The 19,236-nt window shown below is 57.9% G+C and overlaps 3 protein-coding genes across 3 annotated transcripts; all 3 read left to right on the top strand.

Moving 5' to 3' along the window:
* Positions 1–7,173: 7,173 nt before the first annotated feature.
* Positions 7,174–7,667, top strand: LOC144734949 (histone H2B type 3-B-like). Its single transcript, XM_078617424.1, has one exon. The coding sequence runs from the start codon at positions 7,211–7,213 to the stop codon at positions 7,610–7,612; it is 402 nt and encodes a 133-aa protein (XP_078473550.1). The 5' UTR covers positions 7,174–7,210; the 3' UTR covers positions 7,613–7,667.
* Positions 7,668–8,002: 335 nt separating this feature from the next.
* On the top strand, positions 8,003–9,587 carry LOC144734933 (histone H3). The gene has a single exon (XM_078617399.1). The coding sequence runs from the start codon at positions 8,453–8,455 to the stop codon at positions 8,861–8,863; it is 411 nt and encodes a 136-aa protein (XP_078473525.1). The 5' UTR covers positions 8,003–8,452; the 3' UTR covers positions 8,864–9,587.
* Positions 9,588–9,674: 87 nt separating this feature from the next.
* Positions 9,675–10,181, top strand: LOC144734940 (histone H2A-like). Its single transcript, XM_078617412.1, has one exon. It carries the CDS (start codon positions 9,754–9,756, stop codon positions 10,132–10,134), a length of 381 nt encoding a protein of 126 aa, XP_078473538.1. The 5' UTR covers positions 9,675–9,753; the 3' UTR covers positions 10,135–10,181.
* The last annotated feature ends 9,055 nt before the right edge of the window (positions 10,182–19,236 follow it).

The raw sequence follows: 19,236 nt of genomic DNA, 5'->3' as shown, positions 1-19,236 counted from the left end.
CGTGATTACGCCGAGGATGTGCGCGAGTTAACAAAGATCGCACGCCCGGGGTACGCAACTGAGGTTATTGAGGAACTGGCTGCCGAGAAAATCCAGCGGTACCTGTCTCGCACGGCGTGGTGGCAGCCAGACATGAGCTGCCCACGTCTTCCCTTTAACGCCCTTGTCGAGCGCGCACGTAAGTGTGAAAGAATTCACAGCGAACGCGCGCAGCTCCGGGGGCTGGGACGAGAGCGCGCCATTGCGAGCCTGCTCTCGGAAGACGAGGAGGAGGAACAGGAGCTCGCGAGGACGGTAAGGGGCCGGGAAAGAGAACCTCCAGTGTCCCGCGAGACAACCCCGGGATGGGTTGCCGGTATACAAACGGGTATAAAGGATGTCTCCGGCCAGGTAACCCAGGTAGGTGACAGGGTAACCCAAGTAGACACCAAGGTAACCCAAGTACGGGCACACATGACTGCGCTGGAGACAATGGTAGAGACGGTCCAGGCCGAGGTAGGAGGATTAACTGGGAGAGTGGCTCGACTGGAGGCAGAGTCGGGGCAGCGGCGTGCCGGAGGGGGGATAGGGAACGGACGGGGGGGCTCCTACGGGACGGCCCCCCGTGCGTGTTACCTGTGTGACCGGCGAGGGCATCTCGTGAGAGACTGTCCGCAGATCGCCCGCGCTAGAAACGCGCCGGGGTTAAACCCCAACGCCCCCTAGAGAGTGGACCATCTGGGGGTGCATTCGAAGCGGTCCCGATGCAAAAAGACGGTAATAATGGCGAGCGAGTGATCTCCACACAGGTTCCAACAACAACGCCCACGGAAACGGTGACTCCTGGCGACTGGCTACGGGAGCTGGTGGCGGGGATCACGGGGGCCACGTCGCTGGTGGAAGGGGAGGTAAACGGAGTGCGTACCCGAATTCTGCTGGACACGGGGGCGGTGGCCTCGCTCGTGAGCGCAGCGCACTGCAGCGCGATCGGGGTCGACGTGCGTCACCTGCAGGCACCGGACCGCGCGCTGCACACGGCGAGCGGAGCCGGAATGGGGCTGCTGGGGAGAGCCACCCTAGAGGTCCGCATAGGCAGTCAGGTGTGCACCCAGGAGTTCTACGTGTCGAGTGCGTTGTGTCACGAGTGTATCGCAGGTACCGACCTCTTAGAACGGCTGGGACTCAACGTGCAACCCCGCCAGCGATGCGCCACCATGGAGAGCAACGGCGAGCGGATACCGTTCCTGGGACGAGAACCAACGCGCCCCCGCTTCGCACCTGTGGCCGCTACGCTGGTGTCGGCCGTCACCATCGGGCCTCTCGCCGAGATGCTGGTGCCAGTGGCAACCCTCTCCACCGACCCAACCCACCGACCATCGGGCGAGGTAATGCTGACTCCTCACCCGGAGTTGGCATCGCGATACGGGGTGGTAGGGTCAGCCACACTGGTAAACGCAGATGGGGGCCGGCTGTTTATACGTGTGTTTAACCCACACAGTACCCCGGCAATGATACGACGACGCACCCCGGTAGCCACCGTACACCCCCTGCATGCTCGCCACTCGAACGACTCGGTGTTCGCACTCTGGGCGGAGGACCCTGGCCGCCCCGAGGACAGCCAGGATCTGGCCTGGCGGGTCGGCCCGACCCCCCGAGCCGAGATTGTTCCCCTGCAGGATGCGTTACATGTGCCTTGGGCAGCCTTACCTAAGGGGGAGGCCGATCAGCTGCGCGGGTTATTGCGGGAGTACACCGACGTGTTCAGTGAGCACGATTCGGACGTGGGCCGGACCGACCTGGTCAAGCACCAAATTGACACAGGTGCAGCCCGACCCATCAAACTCCCCGCATACCGAGTGGGCGCGCCTGAACGGACCCAGATCAAAGAGGCAGTCACGGATATGCTACGCAATAACATAATCCAGCCCTCCGCGAGCCCTTGGTCTGCCCCGGTGGTACTGGTAACGAAAAAGGACGGATCGACTCGGTTCTGCGTTGATTACCGAAAATTGAACGCAGTCACCCTCGGCGACGCTTTTCCCATCCCACGCATCGACGACACCTTCGACAGTCTCGCAGGAGCGCGGTATTTTTCCACCCTCGATCTGGCGTCCGGTTACTGGCAGGTGGAGATGACGGAGGAGGATCGGCCAAAAACAGCATTCACCACCCCGATGGGCCTGTTTGAGTTTCGAGTGTTGCCGTTCGGACTCACTAACGCGCCCGCGACGTTCCAGCGGTTGATGGAGTTGGTGATGCGGGGCTTGCAGTGGGAACAGTGCCTGATTTACCTGGACGACGTAATAGTGTTCAGTAGGTCGCTGTCCGAACACTGGTCCAGGCTGCGGGAAGTATTCCAGCGACTGCGAGCAGCCCATCTCAAGCTCAAGCCACGCAAGTGTTACATTGCGCAACGCGAGGTGGGGTACCTCGGACACCGAGTCAGCGAGGCAGGGGTGAGCACCGATCCCGAGAAGGTGCGTGCCGTAGTGGATTGGCCGCGGCCGAGGAACCTGACGGAGATCAGGTCATTCTTGGGACTCGCCACTTATTACCGTCGATTTGTAAAGGGATTCAGTGAGATTGCACGCCCCCTCACCCAACTCACCTCCCCTAAGAACCCCTATCAGTGGTCGGAGGCCTGCCAGACGGCTTTCACCACACTCAAAGACCACCTCACCCACACCCCCACCTTGGCTTTCCCAGATTTCACCACCGATTTTATTTTGGACACTGACGCCTGCAGCAGTGGGCTGGGCGCGGTGCTGTCGCAAGTGCAGGGTGGGACGGAGCGGGTCATCGCGTACGCCAGTCGGACCCTGAGCGGGGCCGAACTGAACTATTGTGTAACCCGTCAGGAACTGTATGCTGTAATTTTCGCGTGTAAACAGTTCCGACCGTACTTGTACGGCAGGAAATGTCGTGTGCGCACCGATCATTATGCACTGCAGTTCCTCCTTACATTCAAGGAACCGCGGGGGCAGATGGCTCGATGGCTGGCGCAGCTGCAGGAGTACAACCTGCAGATCGAGTACCGAGCGGGGCGGACACACGCGAACGCGGACGCCTTGTCAAGACGGCCCGCGGTGCGCGCTGAGACGAGGGAGGGAGACGCCTGCCCGTGCTTCACGGGGGGACGCTGCCGCCAGGCAGCAGAACCCAAGGAGCGCGCGGAAACTAAACTCCCCCCCCCGAGAGAGAGTGCAGTGTGCGCCACAGAGACCCTCGCAGGTGGCACTGAGGATCCCGTCGACCGCCCGGCAAGCGCGGGACCCGCGGCTCGGGACCCGATCGGACGGATCCAGGAGGACGTCGGCTGTGCCTTCCCGGGCCTAAACGACGAGCAGCTGAGACAGACCCAGCAGCGAGATCCGGATCTGGCGGCAGTGGAGGCGGCACTGCGGGAGGAAAAGAGCGCCCTACCAGGACCCTGGAGCGGTTTGTATGCCCGGTTGTGTGTACAGAACGGAGTGGTACGGGAGTTAACCGAGGCCGGCCAGCCGGGGTGTATCTGTGTTCCTGCCCAGGTGCGACCCCAGCTGCTACGACTGGTACACGACCACCCGCTCGGGGGCCATGATGGGGAACGGCGCACCCGGGAGACTCTGCGTCGCCAGTATCTCTGGCCTAAATTGGCGCAAGATGTGGCCGCCTGGGTGCAGGGCTGCCGGGCCTGTCAGCAGTGTGGGCAAAAGCCGGCGAGGTACCAGGTACCCCTGAGGCCGTTCCGAGTCAGTCGGACGAATCAGTTGGTCGGAATCGACCTGCAAGGGCCCTTTCCACGATCCCACCGGGGCAACCGATATATTCTTGTAGCGGTGGAGTACTTCACCCGCTACCCCGTGGCGGTGGCTATCCCGGATAAAACAGCCCTCGTAGTGGCCCGGGCCTTCGTGGAAAACTACGTACTTAAGTGCGGGATCCCCGAACGAGTCATTACCGACCAGGGTAGTGAATTCGAGGCCGAACTATTCCAGGCGCTGTGCCGAGAGTTCGGGATCCAGAAGGACCGAACCACGGCATATCACCCCCAGGCGAACGGGATGGTAGAGAGGATGAACCAGACTCTGGCCGGGAAGCTTAAACGCATGGCGGCCGCGAATCAACAGGACTGGGACGAACACCTCCCCTATGCCCTGTTCGCCTACACCACCGCCGTTCACACATCTACAGGACAGACCCCGTTCCTAATGATGTTTGGTCGCGAGTCTCGCCTGCCCGCAGATCTGCTGTTCGGTGTCCCTCCGCCGCAACGGGAGGAAGGGAGCCACCCCGTGGAGCACTTGCTGGAGACCCTGCGAGGGGCCAGGGGCCGAGCCTACCCGCACGGAGAGGCCGCGCACCAGCGGCAAGAGCAGGGCGCCCGACCCCGTATGGAGCCCCCCTTCTACACTGCGGGCTCCGAGGTGTGGCTGTACACTCCCCGCGTCGGTGCCGGACAGGTGGGGAAGCTGACCACCTACTGGCGAGGACCCTGGATTGTGAGACGGCAGATCTCACCATGGACGGTGCTGATTCAGGGAGGAGAGAGGGGCCGGGAGATGGTGGTCAACATCCGCCGACTGAAGCCGTGGCGAGCAGCCCCCGAGGGGGGGAGCCCCGCCGTCCAAGTACCCCGAAACCCCGGGGTCCCCCTACCCCCCGTGCCCGGGGGCCTCGCGCAGTATATGGGCCCCACGGAGCCCCGGGCTCCGAGGGGCCCCGGGCGGGGCCGGGGGCGACGAGGACGGCGACCCTTAAACCCCACCGCCTCTGAGTTTGTCCCCCAGCCCGCAGGTGCCAGAGACCGAGGGGAGCCGTTGGAATGGAGGAGGAGACCACCGCCGGAGCCCCAGGAGACGGAGCCGCCACCCCCGAGGCCAGCCACAAGGGCCGGGCGAATCCCGCGGACCCCGCGGCGATACCTCGTGGGGGCAACCCAGGCGAGGTGCTCCAGTCAACCCGGGACGGGGACTGGCACCCCGGGGGGCTATGTGGTGCCACAGCGACGGGGCCGCTCGGCCGAGCCAGGGAGCCGCCCGGCTTCCACCGCCGCACTGCCCCCCATCACCCCCCCCACATAAACACGCACCCGCACCCACGTAGGGCCTCGTGGTCGGGTCACCTACCCTGAGTTTTCACCCGAGGGCCCCTAGGGGGGTTACCCCACGGTTTCTCAGGGCCAGGGAATTGGACAGGACCCTTCCCAGGCCAAGTAACACTGCGGCGCCGTGGGCGGATTTGAGATCGCACGACCACGGCGAGCTCAGAGAGCCCCGCAGTTAGAAACGCATACAAACACAAACACGGGTCAGCAAGGCAGATAGCTGGGATCAGGAACCGGGACGACTGATTGGTCGAAAGTTCAAAGGCCGGCGGGATCGCAAAAGAGCGGGAAATCCTAGGCTCAGGATTGGTCGAGAGACCAAGGCGGTCGGGACGGGGGCGCCTAGCCTTTGATGTGAATAGTTTAAAAGAAAACGCAGGGGCAGTAGGGAACTCTCTTCTTCTGGAGTTTGGACACGGGGTCAGCGACGAAGGAGTCATCGGGCGAGCCGCTAGATTGTCTGCAGGACGATCTGAGCGCCGCAAGGTCACCAAGGACTACAGACGGTATCGTGTTGCGCGCCTTACAACACCTCAGAGCGGAGGGTAGGATCCGTAGGAGAGGGTTAGTTCGGGGTAAGGACGAGTAGGAAAGCGGTTTAGCAGAGAGCGCAGCATAGAATAGGGCTACACGGCACCAGAGTGTGGGTTAGAAGCGCCTTGCTGTCCCGCACACACACACGGGTGGCTCGGTTGGTTAGCAAGGGCTAATAAAATCTCGAGCGTAGTAACAAAACCGTGTTGTTGGGTGTTTTTGGAACGTGGTATTAGCGTGCACTGCATTCGCGAGTGTGTGGTCGTTGTACGCATAAAGGCCGTGGTCTCTGTACGATTGTGCGGGTACGAAGGTGTGTGCGTTAACGCCCGGGGAGAGCACTTTTGGTGTGTTGGCGTGACTACGCAGCCGTGTGAGAGGAGAATCGTCCTTGTACGATATTTGTGTTGACGTGCACGCGCGAGTGGGGGAGGGGACGAGTCGTCGTGTCGGCGTGTGCCCCGCTTGCGTGCGCTCGTTACTTGCGTAAGCTCTCGGCGTGCGTAATCGGCGTGCCCCAGGTGCGCGATCGTAACGTGGGCGGCCAGCGCAGCGCAGAGCGGCGCAGGAGTGGGTATCGCGTGTGGAGCTGTACGCGTGTGTGCGCGCACGTTCACGACGTGTGTAACACAGGTGCGCGATCCTAACGTGAGTGGTCAGGGTTGGGTGAGTGCCGTGCAGAGCTGTGTGTGGGTGTGCGCGTGCGTGGTTATCCATGCCTGCTACGCGGACCCGCGGTGGAGGGGAATCCTCGGGTGACGGCTCCCACACCCTGGGTGAGGAGCCTAGCGGCGGTTCGCTTAGCAGCGGGGGGGCGATTGATGATGTTAGTCCGGCCGTTAGTATTATCGAGGGAGGGATCTCGGGGGCTAGCGACCCCCACACGTTTGCTTGTTGAGTTGGCGAATCTTCATCTGCTTCCACATGAATGAAAGAAATCATGATATTCACGACACGTCACATTTAACAAGGCGTAATTCTTGAACGCATTAATACAGTACCCATTTCTGGTATTTTTGCGTGAATAATTTCCAGCTGCAGCCGATTCCGATATTACGTAGAGCATTTGGCGCCACAATCTTACAGCACACTCGTCCTAATTGACGTAGCGTGCCGGAACGCTAATCTCCACCTGTACAGCACAACAGCGAAGTTATTTTTCTCCACCGAGCGCTTGTATTTATCCAAATTGCGTTCATAAAACGCCCGTGTGCCGTATTAGACGAGTTGTGAAACAATCCTTCGTAAGAAACAAAAACACCCACACTCAAAACACAATATACTGTATTGGGTTTTCTAGTCATCCTTTTTAAAACAAAATCAATGGCCATGGCTGCAATTCACTAATATACATGTTTGGACATTACATTGTGTTATATTCACAAGTCATTTTTGCAGTAAAAACTATATTAAAGTGAACATCGCGTCCGCGTTTCTCATTGGAGGCTGATGGAGAGGGATGGTACTAAAAGAGCCACTCAGCAGCGCCGCGCACTACGATCCTCTGATTTGCATCTCGCCTCCTATAAAAGGAGCTCAACGCGCGACCGACATCCACATTCGCTTCCCGTCTGTTGTGAACTGACCCGAAGCTGCCTACGACGCGTCGACATGCCCGATCCTCCCGCATCAAAGACCGCTGGGCCGGCTAAGGTTCCTGCTCCCAAGAAGGGCTCCAAGAAGGCTGTGACCAAGGCTACGCGCAAGGATGGCAAGAAGCGACGCCACCGCAGGAAGGAGAGCTACGCCATTTACATCTACAAGGTGATGAAGCAGGTGCACCCCGATACCGGCATCTCGTCCAAGGCAATGAGCATCATGAACTCGTTCGTCAACGACATCTTTGAGCGCATCGCTTCCGAGGCGTCCCGCCTGGCGCACTACAACAAACGCTCCACCATCACCTCTCGGGAGATCCAGACCGCAGTGCGACTGCTGCTCCCCGGCGAGCTGGCCAAGCACGCCGTGTCGGAGGGCACCAAGGCCGTCACCAAGTACACAAGCTCCAAGTGAAGCCTCGACTCCACCATTAATTACAAAGGCTCTTTTCAGAGCCACCCACCTCTCCGAACCTGCTATTACCAGTCCTAGCAGGAGTACAAAACGAAACTTCCAACAAAGTCCCGGTTCACGCGGGTACATTGTTCGCTCATTGAAATGGAGAGATCGATCGCATTTTGACCTGTTTCAACGTGAATAAAAGCGATAACAATATTCATGGCACATCATATTCACCAGCAGGCATTTATTGGACTTGTTTGTCCATTGATTTCATCTGCAGCCCATTCAGATATTACATTGGATATTTGACGCCAAAACCTTGCAATGCAATATATTTAATTCGTGGTTGTATTTTCGGGCAGGAACTAACATTTGGCACGTGTACATATATGTAAAAGTAAGCGCCTAGCATGGATGACTCGTGCAGTATAATTGATGATCATCATCTCAATGCCAAGAGAATAGATATCTATCCCTGTGATCACCTCTTTCCGACATTTTTACGTATTACTGTTTCCAATGAAGTGCAGTTTCTTCACACTTTATTTAGATCATGCAGAGCACTGTAAAGTCGTTTTCGGAAAGGTGTTTGCTTGAGAAAATAACATCCGTTAAAGACATCGACGGCGCTCAAACGGTACTACTGCATCGTGATACGGCATTCTGAAATGATCCAAACTGAACATTTTGTTGATTAAGAAGAGTTGACGACTCGAGATCATTGCACGCTGCCAACCAATCAGCACGCTCCCCGTCTTCGCACGTCACGACTCCGCTGACCAGTGAGCGCGCGCTCTGGGCTACATAAGCCGCCTTCTCCCCGCTTGTGAGAATCTTTGCCCACACCAAGCCATGGCTCGCACCAAGCAGACCGCTCGCAAGTCCACGGGCGGCAAGGCCCCACGCAAGCAACTCGCCACCAAGGCGGCCCGAAAGAGCGCTCCGGCCACGGGCGGCGTCAAGAAGCCTCACCGCTACAGGCCCGGCACCGTCGCTCTGCGCGAGATCCGCCGCTACCAGAAGTCCACCGAGCTGCTCATCCGCAAACTGCCCTTCCAGCGCCTCGTCAGGGAGATCGCGCAGGACTTCAAGACCGACCTGCGCTTCCAGAGCTCCGCTGTCATGGCTCTGCAGGAGGCCAGCGAAGCGTACCTTGTCGCGCTCTTCGAGGACACCAACCTGTGCGCCATCCACGCCAAGCGCGTCACCATCATGCCCAAGGACATTCAGCTCGCCCGCCGCATTCGTGGCGAGCGCGCTTGAACGCCCAGCTCGGCCCTCAAAGCACAACACAAAGGCTCTTTTCAGAGCCACCACTTACGCATGAAAAAGCTTCCATGTGTGTCCTTCAAAGTTCGGGTGCCGGAAACCTTCGTTTGCTGGTCACGGCTCTCACGAGTCGTCAGGCGTAAGCGACAATGAAGTTCATTTTATATACCCCGCCGCTCATTTTTCAACATCACACGTTGGTGTTGTATATAAGCGTTGTGAAACCATGTTTACATAATCTACAACAAAAGGGTTATTTTGGTGAAATATATTAACTATTAAACCCAAAGATATTGGTTGATGTTGTTTCAATCCCGAGCTGATAAGAAGTTCACATTTTGCAAACTAAGAGACTGAATTATTCACGCACATATATTTTTAGGCATTGCCCGAACAGGCGGTTAAAGGAATATATATACACCGTATAGGCACGTGGGCGATCAATCACGAGCTCAAGGCTATCACAATGATTTCTTATAACCAATGAGGTCCCTCAAAATGATGATTATAATCAATAATACATTGATATTTGCGGAATCCGCTTATAAGTTTGACTTGCCAGCACGTGCCCATAAATTAACTCAATAATGCTTAAAACTTGAACCTATTAAGTACGTGTATCGCATTGTTTAATTCCTAAGATACGTGTCCGCATAAAAATATATATGGATAAAAATAATTAAAGTCAACATCGAATCCTCGCGTCCCGGCTTTTCATTGGTGGCTCAAGGAGAGGGCGGGACTCGACCGAGAGGAGCCAATCAGCAGCGGCGCGCTCTACGATCCTCGTCTCCGCTATAAAAGGCGCTCCGGTGGTGCGTGTTAACGTCACAAATCGTTCGTACTTTGTCTCTATTGCTTTTTGCATCCTAGGTCCCTTAGCAATGTCTGGACGCGGCAAGACCGGTGGCAAATCTCGCGCCAAGGCAAAGTCCCGCTCTTCCCGCGCCGGCTTGCAGTTCCCCGTGGGTCGCGTTCACAGGCTGCTCCGCAAGGGCAATTACGCCCAGCGGGTCGGCGCTGGAGCACCCGTCTACCTGGCCGCCGTGCTCGAGTACCTTTCTGCCGAGATCCTCGAGCTGGCTGGCAATGCCGCCCGCGACAACAAGAAGACGAGGATCATCCCCCGACACCTGCAGCTCGCCGTGCGAAACGACGAGGAGCTCAACAAGCTCATGGGCGGCGTGACTATCGCCCAGGGCGGTGTGCTGCCCAACATCCAGGCCGTGCTGCTGCCCAAGAAGACCTCTCAGGCAAAGAAGTGAACGCGCCGCCGCCTCTACCACCACAACAACGGCTCTTTTCAGAGCCACCCACTTGCTTGCAAAGAGCTCGGACAGTCGTACACAGGGGTTTTGTTATTAAAAAGGACACCGTCGTCGAGTTGCCCTCGTGCCAAATTGCTCGCAATTAAACAAATGCTCTGCTCATTCCAGTTACCCTTTATTATGTCTAATTTAGGAACGGTATTTGAGCAGCATTCCAACATTGCATCAATCATGGAACATGGTTTAGAATAAATTGGGATGCCTATTGGAAGAAAGTATCGTGTTTTTTAAAGAATAAAACTCGCTCTTTTTGAGCGGTCAGATTACATATGAAGAGGAGTCGGAGAATGGTTCAAGCACTTTAAGGGATCTGCGAGCCACCCTCACGCACCACGCAAACACGACATCTCCGCTCTCACGACAACACGCACCAATCACACGCGCGGGAAAGAGCTGGACGGGGGTGTCAGGGGTTAAAGGGCAGTGACGTCACCCGGAGCAGGCGTGCTGGACGCGGATGTGTATTGGGAGCGGAGATTGAGGAGTTAAAAGGGGCTGTGGGACGTGTGCCCGGGGTTGGTCTTGGAACGAGTATTGCTGTGCGTTGGTGAAAACAGGACCCTGCGGGGTGGGCTGGTAGGAACGAATAACCAAAGAATATAAACATAATGTATTATTACACTTGTTTAGCCAGGAAAGCCCCACTGAGACTAAAGGTTTTTGTAGGGTCCTGCCAAGTGTTTGCAGTATGGGGCGATGTTGCTACACTGAATCGGACGATACGAAGGGAGAGTGTGAGGCCTAGGTCTAGGCTTTAGGCCTAGCTGTAGGCTTTAGGGCGCCGTGAGTTAATTTTTAATTTACCTGTTTTTATAATTTATGTAAAAGCTTTACATTTAAATGTTTCTATTTAAAAGCATCAGGGAATGTAACATTGTTAAACATAACTCCCTTGCACACACGCAGGGGAACAATACGAAGGGAGAGTTTGAGGCGTTCGAGGCTTGAGGCCTAGCTGTAGGCTTTAGTCCGCCGAGAGTTAATTTTTAATTTAAATGTTTTTATTATTCATGTAAAAGCTTTAAATTTAAATGTTTATATTTAAAAGCATCAGGGAATGTAACATTGTTAAACATTAACTCCCTTGCACACACGCAGGGGTACGATACGAAGTCAGACTTTGAGGCCCAGTTCTAGGCTTTAGGCCTAGCTGTAGGCTTTAGGGCGCTGTGAGTTTTTTTTTATTTAATTTCAAAGTTTTAATTAAAAGCTATCTCAGGGAATTATAAGGGAATGTTACACGTGTTTAGCCAGGAAAACCTCATTAATGTAAATGTTTTAATTAAAAGCTATCTTAGGGAATTATAAGGGAATGTTACACTTGTTTAGCCAGGAAAGTATCACAGAGTCTAAAGGTTTTTGTAGGGTCATGCCAAGTGTCTGCAATAGGGGGCGATGTTGCTACACGGACGGACGGACGGACGATATAATCTATTGTAGGCTGGTCCACTTCGTTGCTACCAGTATAAAGAAGTGCATAAACCATTCTACGACTCCTCTTCACATGCGCGTGGAATGAATGATTCTTGCATTCGTTCTAGATTTGAAGCTTTCGTGACTGCAATGATTCATACTCTTAGGTTTTTTCGGTAAAGTCACGTAGGTAAAACAATAATAATACATAATTTAAATAATATAAATAATAATTTAAATAATAAATCAGGGGGGGGCAGAGGGGGGGGGCCTTATCTGAATGTGGTTGCCGGGGAGTGGCGTGGGGTGTCGGGGCTAAAAGGGAACAAATGAGCACATCAGCTCAGGGTTGTGGCCAGTGTTAGCTGATAGTAAGCATAAAAGTACTGGTAAACGCTGGGGATGTCAACACTCGGTAAAGTATAATATTACCTGTCAAATAAGATGGTACAAATATGTGTAGTTAAATATTTTTACATGGTTAATAACATCTTTCCAATGATTACTCATTCGTGTTATGTAGGGGTCGCTAGCCCCCGAGATCCCTCCCTCGATAATACTAACGGCCGGACTAACATCATCAATCGCCCCCCCGCTGCTAAGCGAACCGCCGCTAGGCTCCTCACCCAGGGTGTGGGAGCCGTCACCCGAGGATTCCCCTCCACCGCGGGTCCGCGTAGCAGGCATGGATAACCACGCACGCGCACACCCACACACAGCTCTGCACGGCACTCACCCAACCCTGACCACTCACGTTAGGATCGCGCACCTGTGTTACACACGTCGTGAACGTGCGCGCACACACGCATACAGCTCCACACGCGATACCCACTCCTGCGCCGCTCTGCGCCGCGCTGGCCGCCCACGTTACGATCGCGCACCTTGGGCACGCCGATTACGCACGCCGAGAGCTTACGCAAGTAACGAGCGCACGCACGCGGGGCACACGCCGACACGACGACTCGTCTCCTCCCCCACTCGCGCGTGCACGTCAACACAAATATCGTACAAGGACGATTCTCCTCTCACACGGCTGCGTAGTCACGCCAACACACCAAAAGTGCTCTCCCCGGGCGTTAACGCACACACCTCCGTACCCGCACAATCGTACAGAGACCACGGCCTTTATGCGTACAACGACCACACACTCGCGAATGCAGTGCACGCTAATACCACGTTCCAAAAACACCCAACAACACGGTTTTGTTACTACGCTCGAGATTTTAGTAGCCCTTGCTAACCAACCGAGCCACCCGTGTGTGTGTGCGGGACAGCAAGGCGCTTCTAACCCACACTCTGGTGCCGTGTAGCCCTATTCTATGCTGCGCTCTCTGCTAAACCGCTTTCCTACTCGTCCTTACCCCGAACTAACCCTCTCCTACGGATCCTACCCTCCGCTCTGAGGTGTTGTAAGGCGCGCAACACGATACCGTCTGTAGTCCTTGGTGACCTTGCGGCGCTCAGATCGTCCTGCAGACAATCTAGCGGCTCGCCCGATGACTCCTTCGTCGCTGACCCCGTGTCCAAACTCCTGAAGAAGAGAGTTCCCTACTGCCCCTGCGTTTTCTTTTAAACTATTCACATCAAAGGCTAGGCGCCCCCGTCCCGACCGCCTTGGTCTCTCGACCAATCCTGAGCCTAGGATTTCCCGCTCTTTTGCGATCCCGCCGGCCTTTGAACTTTCGACCAATCAGTCGTCCCGGGTCCTGATCCCAGCTATCTGCCTTGCTGACCCGTGTTTGTGTTTGTATGCGTTTCTAACTGCGGGGCTCTCTGAGCTCGCCATGGTCGTGCGATCTCAAATCCGCCCACGGCGCCGCAGTGTTACTTGGCCTGGGAAGGGTCCTGTCCAATTCCCTGGCCCTGAGAAACCGTGGGGTAACCCCCCTAGGGGGCCCTCGGGTGAAAACTCAGGGTAGGTGACCCGACCACGAGGCCCTACGTGGGTGCGGGTGCGTGTTTATGTGGGGGGGGGTGATGGGGGGCAGTGCGGCGGTGGAAGCCGGGCGGCTCCCTGGCTCGGCCGAGCGGCCCCGTCGCTGTGGCACCACATAGCCCCCCGGGGTGCCAGTCCCCGTCCCGGGTTGACTGGAGCACCTCGCCTGGGTTGCCCCCACGAGGTATCGCCGCGGGGTCTGCGGGATTCGCCCGGCCCTTGTGGCTGGCCTCGGGGGTGGCGGCTCCGTCTCCTGGGGCTCCGGCGGTGGTCTCCTCCTCCATTCCAACGGCTCCCCTCGGTCTCTGGCACCTGCGGGCTGGGGAACAAACTCAGAGGCGGTGGGGTTTAAGGGTCGCCGTCCTCGTCGCCCCCGGCCCCGCCCGGGGCCCCTCGGAGCCCGGGGCTCCGTGGGGCCCATATACTGCGCGAGGCCCCCGGGCACGGGGGGTGGGGGGACCCCGGGGTTTCGGGGTACTTGGACGGCGGGGCTCCCCCCCTCGGGGGCTGCTCGCCACGGCTTCAGTCGGCGGATGTTGACCACCATCTCCCGGCCCCTCTCTCCTCCCTGAATCAGCACCGTCCATGGTGAGATCTGCCGTCTCACAATCCAGGGTCCTCGCCAGAAGGTGGTCAGCTTCCCCACCTGTCCGGCACCGACGCGGGGAGTGTACAGCCACACCTCGGAGCCCGCAGTGTAGAAGGGGGGCTCCATACGGGGTCGGGCGCCCTGCTCTTGCCGCTGGTGCGCGGCCTCTCCGTGCGGGTAGGCTCGGCCCCTGGCCCCTCGCAGGGTCTCCAGCAAGTGCTCCACGGGGTGGCTCCCTTCCTCCCGTTGCGGCGGAGGGACACCGAACAGCAGATCTGCGGGCAGGCGAGACTCGCGACCAAACATCATTAGGAACGGGGTCTGTCCTGTAGATGTGTGAACGGCGGTGGTGTAGGCGAACAGGGCATAGGGGAGGTGTTCGTCCCAGTCCTGTTGATTCGCGGCCGCCATGCGTTTAAGCTTCCCGGCCAGAGTCTGGTTCATCCTCTCTACCATCCCGTTCGCCTGGGGGTGATATGCCGTGGTTCGGTCCTTCTGGATCCCGAACTCTCGGCACAGCGCCTGGAATAGTTCGGCCTCGAATTCACTACCCTGCTCGGTAATGACTCGTTCGGGGATCCCGCACTTAAGTACGTAGTTTTCCACGAAGGCCCGGGCCACTACGAGGGCTGTTTTATCCGGGATAGCCACCGCCACGGGGTAGCGGGTGAAGTACTCCACCGCTACAAGAATATATCGGTTGCCCCGGTGGGATCGTGGAAAGGGCCCCTGCAGGTCGATTCCGACCAACTGATTCGTCCGACTGACTCGGAACGGCCTCAGGGGTACCTGGTACCTCGCCGGCTTTTGCCCACACTGCTGACAGGCCCGGCAGCCCTGCACCCAGGCGGCCACATCTTGCGCTAATTTAGGCCAGAGATACTGGCGACGCAGAGTCTCCCGGGTGCGCCGTTCCCCATCATGGCCCCCGAGCGGGTGGTCGTGTACCAGTCGTAGTAGTTGGGGTCGCACATGGGCGGGAACGCAGATGCACCCCGGCTGCCCAGCGTCGGCCAGTTCCCTCACCACCCCGTTTTCTACACACAACCGGGCATACAAACCGCTCCAGGGCCCTGGTAGTGCATCCTTCCTCTCTCGCAGTGCCGCCTCCACCGCCGCCAGATCCGGATCCCGCTGCTGGGTTTGTTGCAGCTGCTCGTCGTCCAAGCCCGGGAAGGCGCAGCCGACATCCTCTTGGATCCGCCCGGTTGGGGTGGGATGATCCGTCTGTCCCCGGGCTCCTTCTGCAGGGGTTCCTGCGGCGCACACTGCACTCTCTCTCGGGGGGGGGAGTTTAGTTTCCGCGCGCTCCTTGGGTTCTGCTGCCTGGCGGCAGCGTCCCCCCGTGAAGCACGGGCAGGCGTCTCCCTCCCTCGTCTCAGCGCGCACCGCGGGCCGTCTTGACAAGGCGTCCGCGTTCGCGTGTGTTCGCCCCGCTCGGTACTCGATCTGCAGGTTGTACTCCTGCAGCTGCGCCAGCCATCGAGCCATCTGCCCCCGCGGTTCCTTGAATGTAAGGAGGAACTGCAGTGCATAATGATCGGTGCGCACACGACATTTCCTGCCGTACAAGTAAGGTCGGAACTGTTTACACGCGAAAATTACAGCATACAGTTCCTGACGGGTTACACAATAGTTCAGTTCGGCCCCGCTCAGGGTCCGACTGGCGTATGCGATGACCCGCTCCGTCCCACCCTGCACTTGCGACAGCACCGCGCCCAGCCCACTGCTGCAGGCGTCAGTGTCCAAAATAAAATCGGTGGTGAAATCTGGGAAAGCCAAGGTGGGGGTGTGGGTGAGGTGGTCTTTGAGTGTGGTGAAAGCCGTCTGGCAGGCCTCCGACCACTGATAGGGGTTCTTAGGGGAGGTGAGTTGGGTGAGGGGGCGTGCAATCTCACTGAATCCCTTTACAAATCGACGGTAATAAGTGGCGAGTCCCAAGAATGACCTGATCTCCGTCAGGTTCCTCGGCCGCGGCCAATCCACTACGGCACGCACCTTCTCGGGATCGGTGCTCACCCCTGCCTCGCTGACTCGGTGTCCGAGGTACCCCACCTCGCGTTGCGCAATGTAACACTTACGTGGCTTGAGCTTGAGATGGGCTGCTCGCAGTCGCTGGAATACTTCCCGCAGCCTGGACCAGTGTTCGGACAGCGACCTACTGAACACTATTACGTCGTCCAGGTAAATCAGGCACTGTTCCCACTGCAAGCCCCGCATCACCAACTCCATCAACCGCTGGAACGTCGCGGGCGCGTTAGTGAGTCCGAACGGCAACACTCGAAACTCAAACAGGCCCATCGGGGTGGTGAATGCTGTTTTTGGCCGATCCTCCTCCGTCATCTCCACCTGCCAGTAACCGGACGCCAGATCGAGGGTGGAAAAATACCGCGCTCCTGCGAGACTGTCGAAGGTGTCGTCGATGCGTGGGATGGGAAAAGCGTCGCCGAGGGTGACTGCGTTCAATTTTCGGTAATCAACGCAGAACCGAGTCGATCCGTCCTTTTTCGTTACCAGTACCACCGGGGCAGACCAAGGGCTCGCGGAGGGCTGGATTATGTTATCGCGTAGCATATCCGTGACTGCCTCTTTGATCTGGGTCCGTTCAGGCGCGCCCACTCGGTATGCAGGGAGTTTGATGGGTCGGGCTGCACCTGTGTCAATTTGGTGCTTGACCAGGTCGGTCCGGCCCACGTCCGAATCGTGCTCACTGAACACGTCGGCGTACTCCCGCAATAACCCGCGCAGCTGATCGGCCTCCCCCTTAGGTAAGGCTGCCCAAGGCACATGTAACGCATCCTGCAAGGGAACAATCTCGGCTCGGGGGGTCGGGCCGACCCGCCAGGCCAGATCCTGGCTGTCCTCGGGGCGGCCAGGGTCCTCCGCCCAGAGTGCGAACACCGAGTCGTTCGAGTGGCGAGCGTGCAGGGGGTGTACGGTGGCTACCGGGGTGCGTCGTCGTATCATTGCCGGGGTACTGTGTGGGTTAAACACACGTATAAACAGCCGGCCCCCATCTGCGTTTACCAGTGTGGCTGACCCTACCACCCCGTATCGCGATGCCAACTCCGGGTGAGGAGTCAGCATTACCTCGCCCGATGGTCGGTGGGTTGGGTCGGTGGAGAGGGTTGCCACTGGCACCAGCATCTCGGCGAGAGGCCCGATGGTGACGGCCGACACCAGCGTAGCGGCCACGGGTGTGAAGCGTGGGCGATTCGGCTCCTGTCCTAGGAACGGAATCCGCTCCCCGCTGCCCTCCACCGTAGCGCATCGTTGCCGGGGCTGTACGTTAAGTCCCAACTTTTCCAGGAGGTCCGTTCCTGCAATGCACTCGTGGCACAACACACTCGAAACGTAGAATTCCTGTGTGCACACCTGGTTTCCTAGACGGACCTCGAGGGAGACCTTCCCCAGCAACCCCATCCCGGCTCCGCTTGCCGTGTGCAGCGCGCGATCCGGGGCCTGCAGGCAGCCCACGTCCACCCCGAGCATGCTGCAGTGCGCGGCGCTCATGAGAGAGGCCACGGCGCCCGTGTCCAACAGGATCCGGGTGCGCTGCCCGTTCACCTGGCCTTCCACCAGCGACGTGGCTCCCGTTATCCCTGCCACCAGCTCCCGCAGCCAATCGCCCGAGGTCCCTGCGCCCTTGGGTGTTGTCGTTGTAACCTGTTTATGGATCACTCGCTCGCCATTATTATTACAGCTGGTTTGGGTCGGGTCTACGTCGATTTCATCCCCCGGTGGTCCCCTCTCTAGGGGGGGCTTAGTGTTTGACCTATGCATCGGCCTCGCACGGGCGAGCTGAGGGCAGTCCCTCATGAGATGCCCTCGACGGTCGCACACATAACACGTCCTGGGAGGAGTGGCGGCTCTGTGGCGAACTTTCTGCCCACTCCCTCCTCCCCCCGTGCGCTGTCGCTCATACTCTGCTTCTAGTCGGGCTATCCTTCCAGTTAGCCCTCCTACCGTGGAGTCTAGGTCCCCCATTTCGGATCGGATGGTCTCAACGGAGGATTGCAGTTGGGTCATATTTTTATTCGTTTCCTCGCGTACCTGGGTTACTTGGCCGGAGACATCCTTTATACCCATTTGTATACCGGCAACCCATCCCGGGGTTGTCTCGCGGGACACTGGAGGCTCTCTTTCCCGGCCCCTTACCGTCCTCGCGAGCTCCTGTTCCTCCTCCTCGTCTTCCGAGAGCAGGCTCGCAATGGCGCGCTCTCGTCCCAGCCCCCGGAGCTGCGCGCGTTCGCTGTGAATTCTTTCACACTTACGTGCGCGCTCGACAAGGGTGTTAAAGGGAAGACGTGGGCAGCTCATGTCTGGCTGCCACCACGCCGTGCGAGACAGGTACCGCTGGATTTTCTCGGCGGCCAGTTCCTCAATAACATCAGTTGCGTACCCCGGGCGTGCGATCTTTGTTAACTCGCGCACATCCTCGGCGTAATCACGGAGATCTTCGCCAGGTTGGCGACGGCGCGCCTCTAAGGCCGATTTTGCTTCCTCCTCGTCACGTGTGCCAAAACGCTGATCGAGTCGGCGCATCAGCTCCTCTAGCTGTGTCTGTGCGCTCGCGGGTAACGCTTCTACAAAATCGGCTGCCCGCCCATCAAGATTCATATTAAGTTGACGTACTGCCTGCGCGTCCGTCCATCCATTAATTTCCTTGGCCCCTAAGAGATTGCGGGCGAATGCCTTCCACGAAGGGGCCCCCCGGCCGGTAAATATCAGTCTTATTTTAGCGTGAGGTAACGCGGGGGTCCGTACCGCTTCCGACACCAATTTGTAGGGGTCGCTAGCCCCCGAGATCCCTCCCTCGATAATACTAACGGCCGGACTAACATCATCAATCGCCCCCCCGCTGCTAAGCGAACCGCCGCTAGGCTCCTCACCCAGGGTGTGGGAGCCGTCACCCGAGGATTCCCCTCCACCGCGGGTCCGCGTAGCAGGCATGGATAACCACGCACGCGCACACCCACACACAGCTCTGCACGGCACTCACCCAACCCTGACCACTCACGTTAGGATCGCGCACCTGTGTTACACACGTCGTGAACGTGCGCGCACACACGCATACAGCTCCACACGCGATACCCACTCC

The sequence above is a fragment of the Lampetra planeri genome, chromosome 3, assembly GCF_965212315.1.
Source record: "Lampetra planeri chromosome 3, kcLamPlan1.2.h2, whole genome shotgun sequence".
In the NCBI taxonomy this organism is placed as follows: Eukaryota; Metazoa; Chordata; class Hyperoartia; order Petromyzontiformes; family Petromyzontidae; genus Lampetra; species Lampetra planeri.
This window is presented reverse-complemented; position numbering and strand designations above follow the sequence as displayed.

Excerpts from the sequence above, each read along its gene's own strand:
- LOC144734933 (XM_078617399.1), top strand. The coding sequence starts at position 8,453 with ATGGCTCGCACCAAGCAGACCGCTCGCAAGTCCACGGGCGGCAAGGCC.
- LOC144734949 (XM_078617424.1), top strand. The coding sequence starts at position 7,211 with ATGCCCGATCCTCCCGCATCAAAGACCGCTGGGCCGGCTAAGGTTCCT.
- LOC144734940 (XM_078617412.1), top strand. The coding sequence starts at position 9,754 with ATGTCTGGACGCGGCAAGACCGGTGGCAAATCTCGCGCCAAGGCAAAG.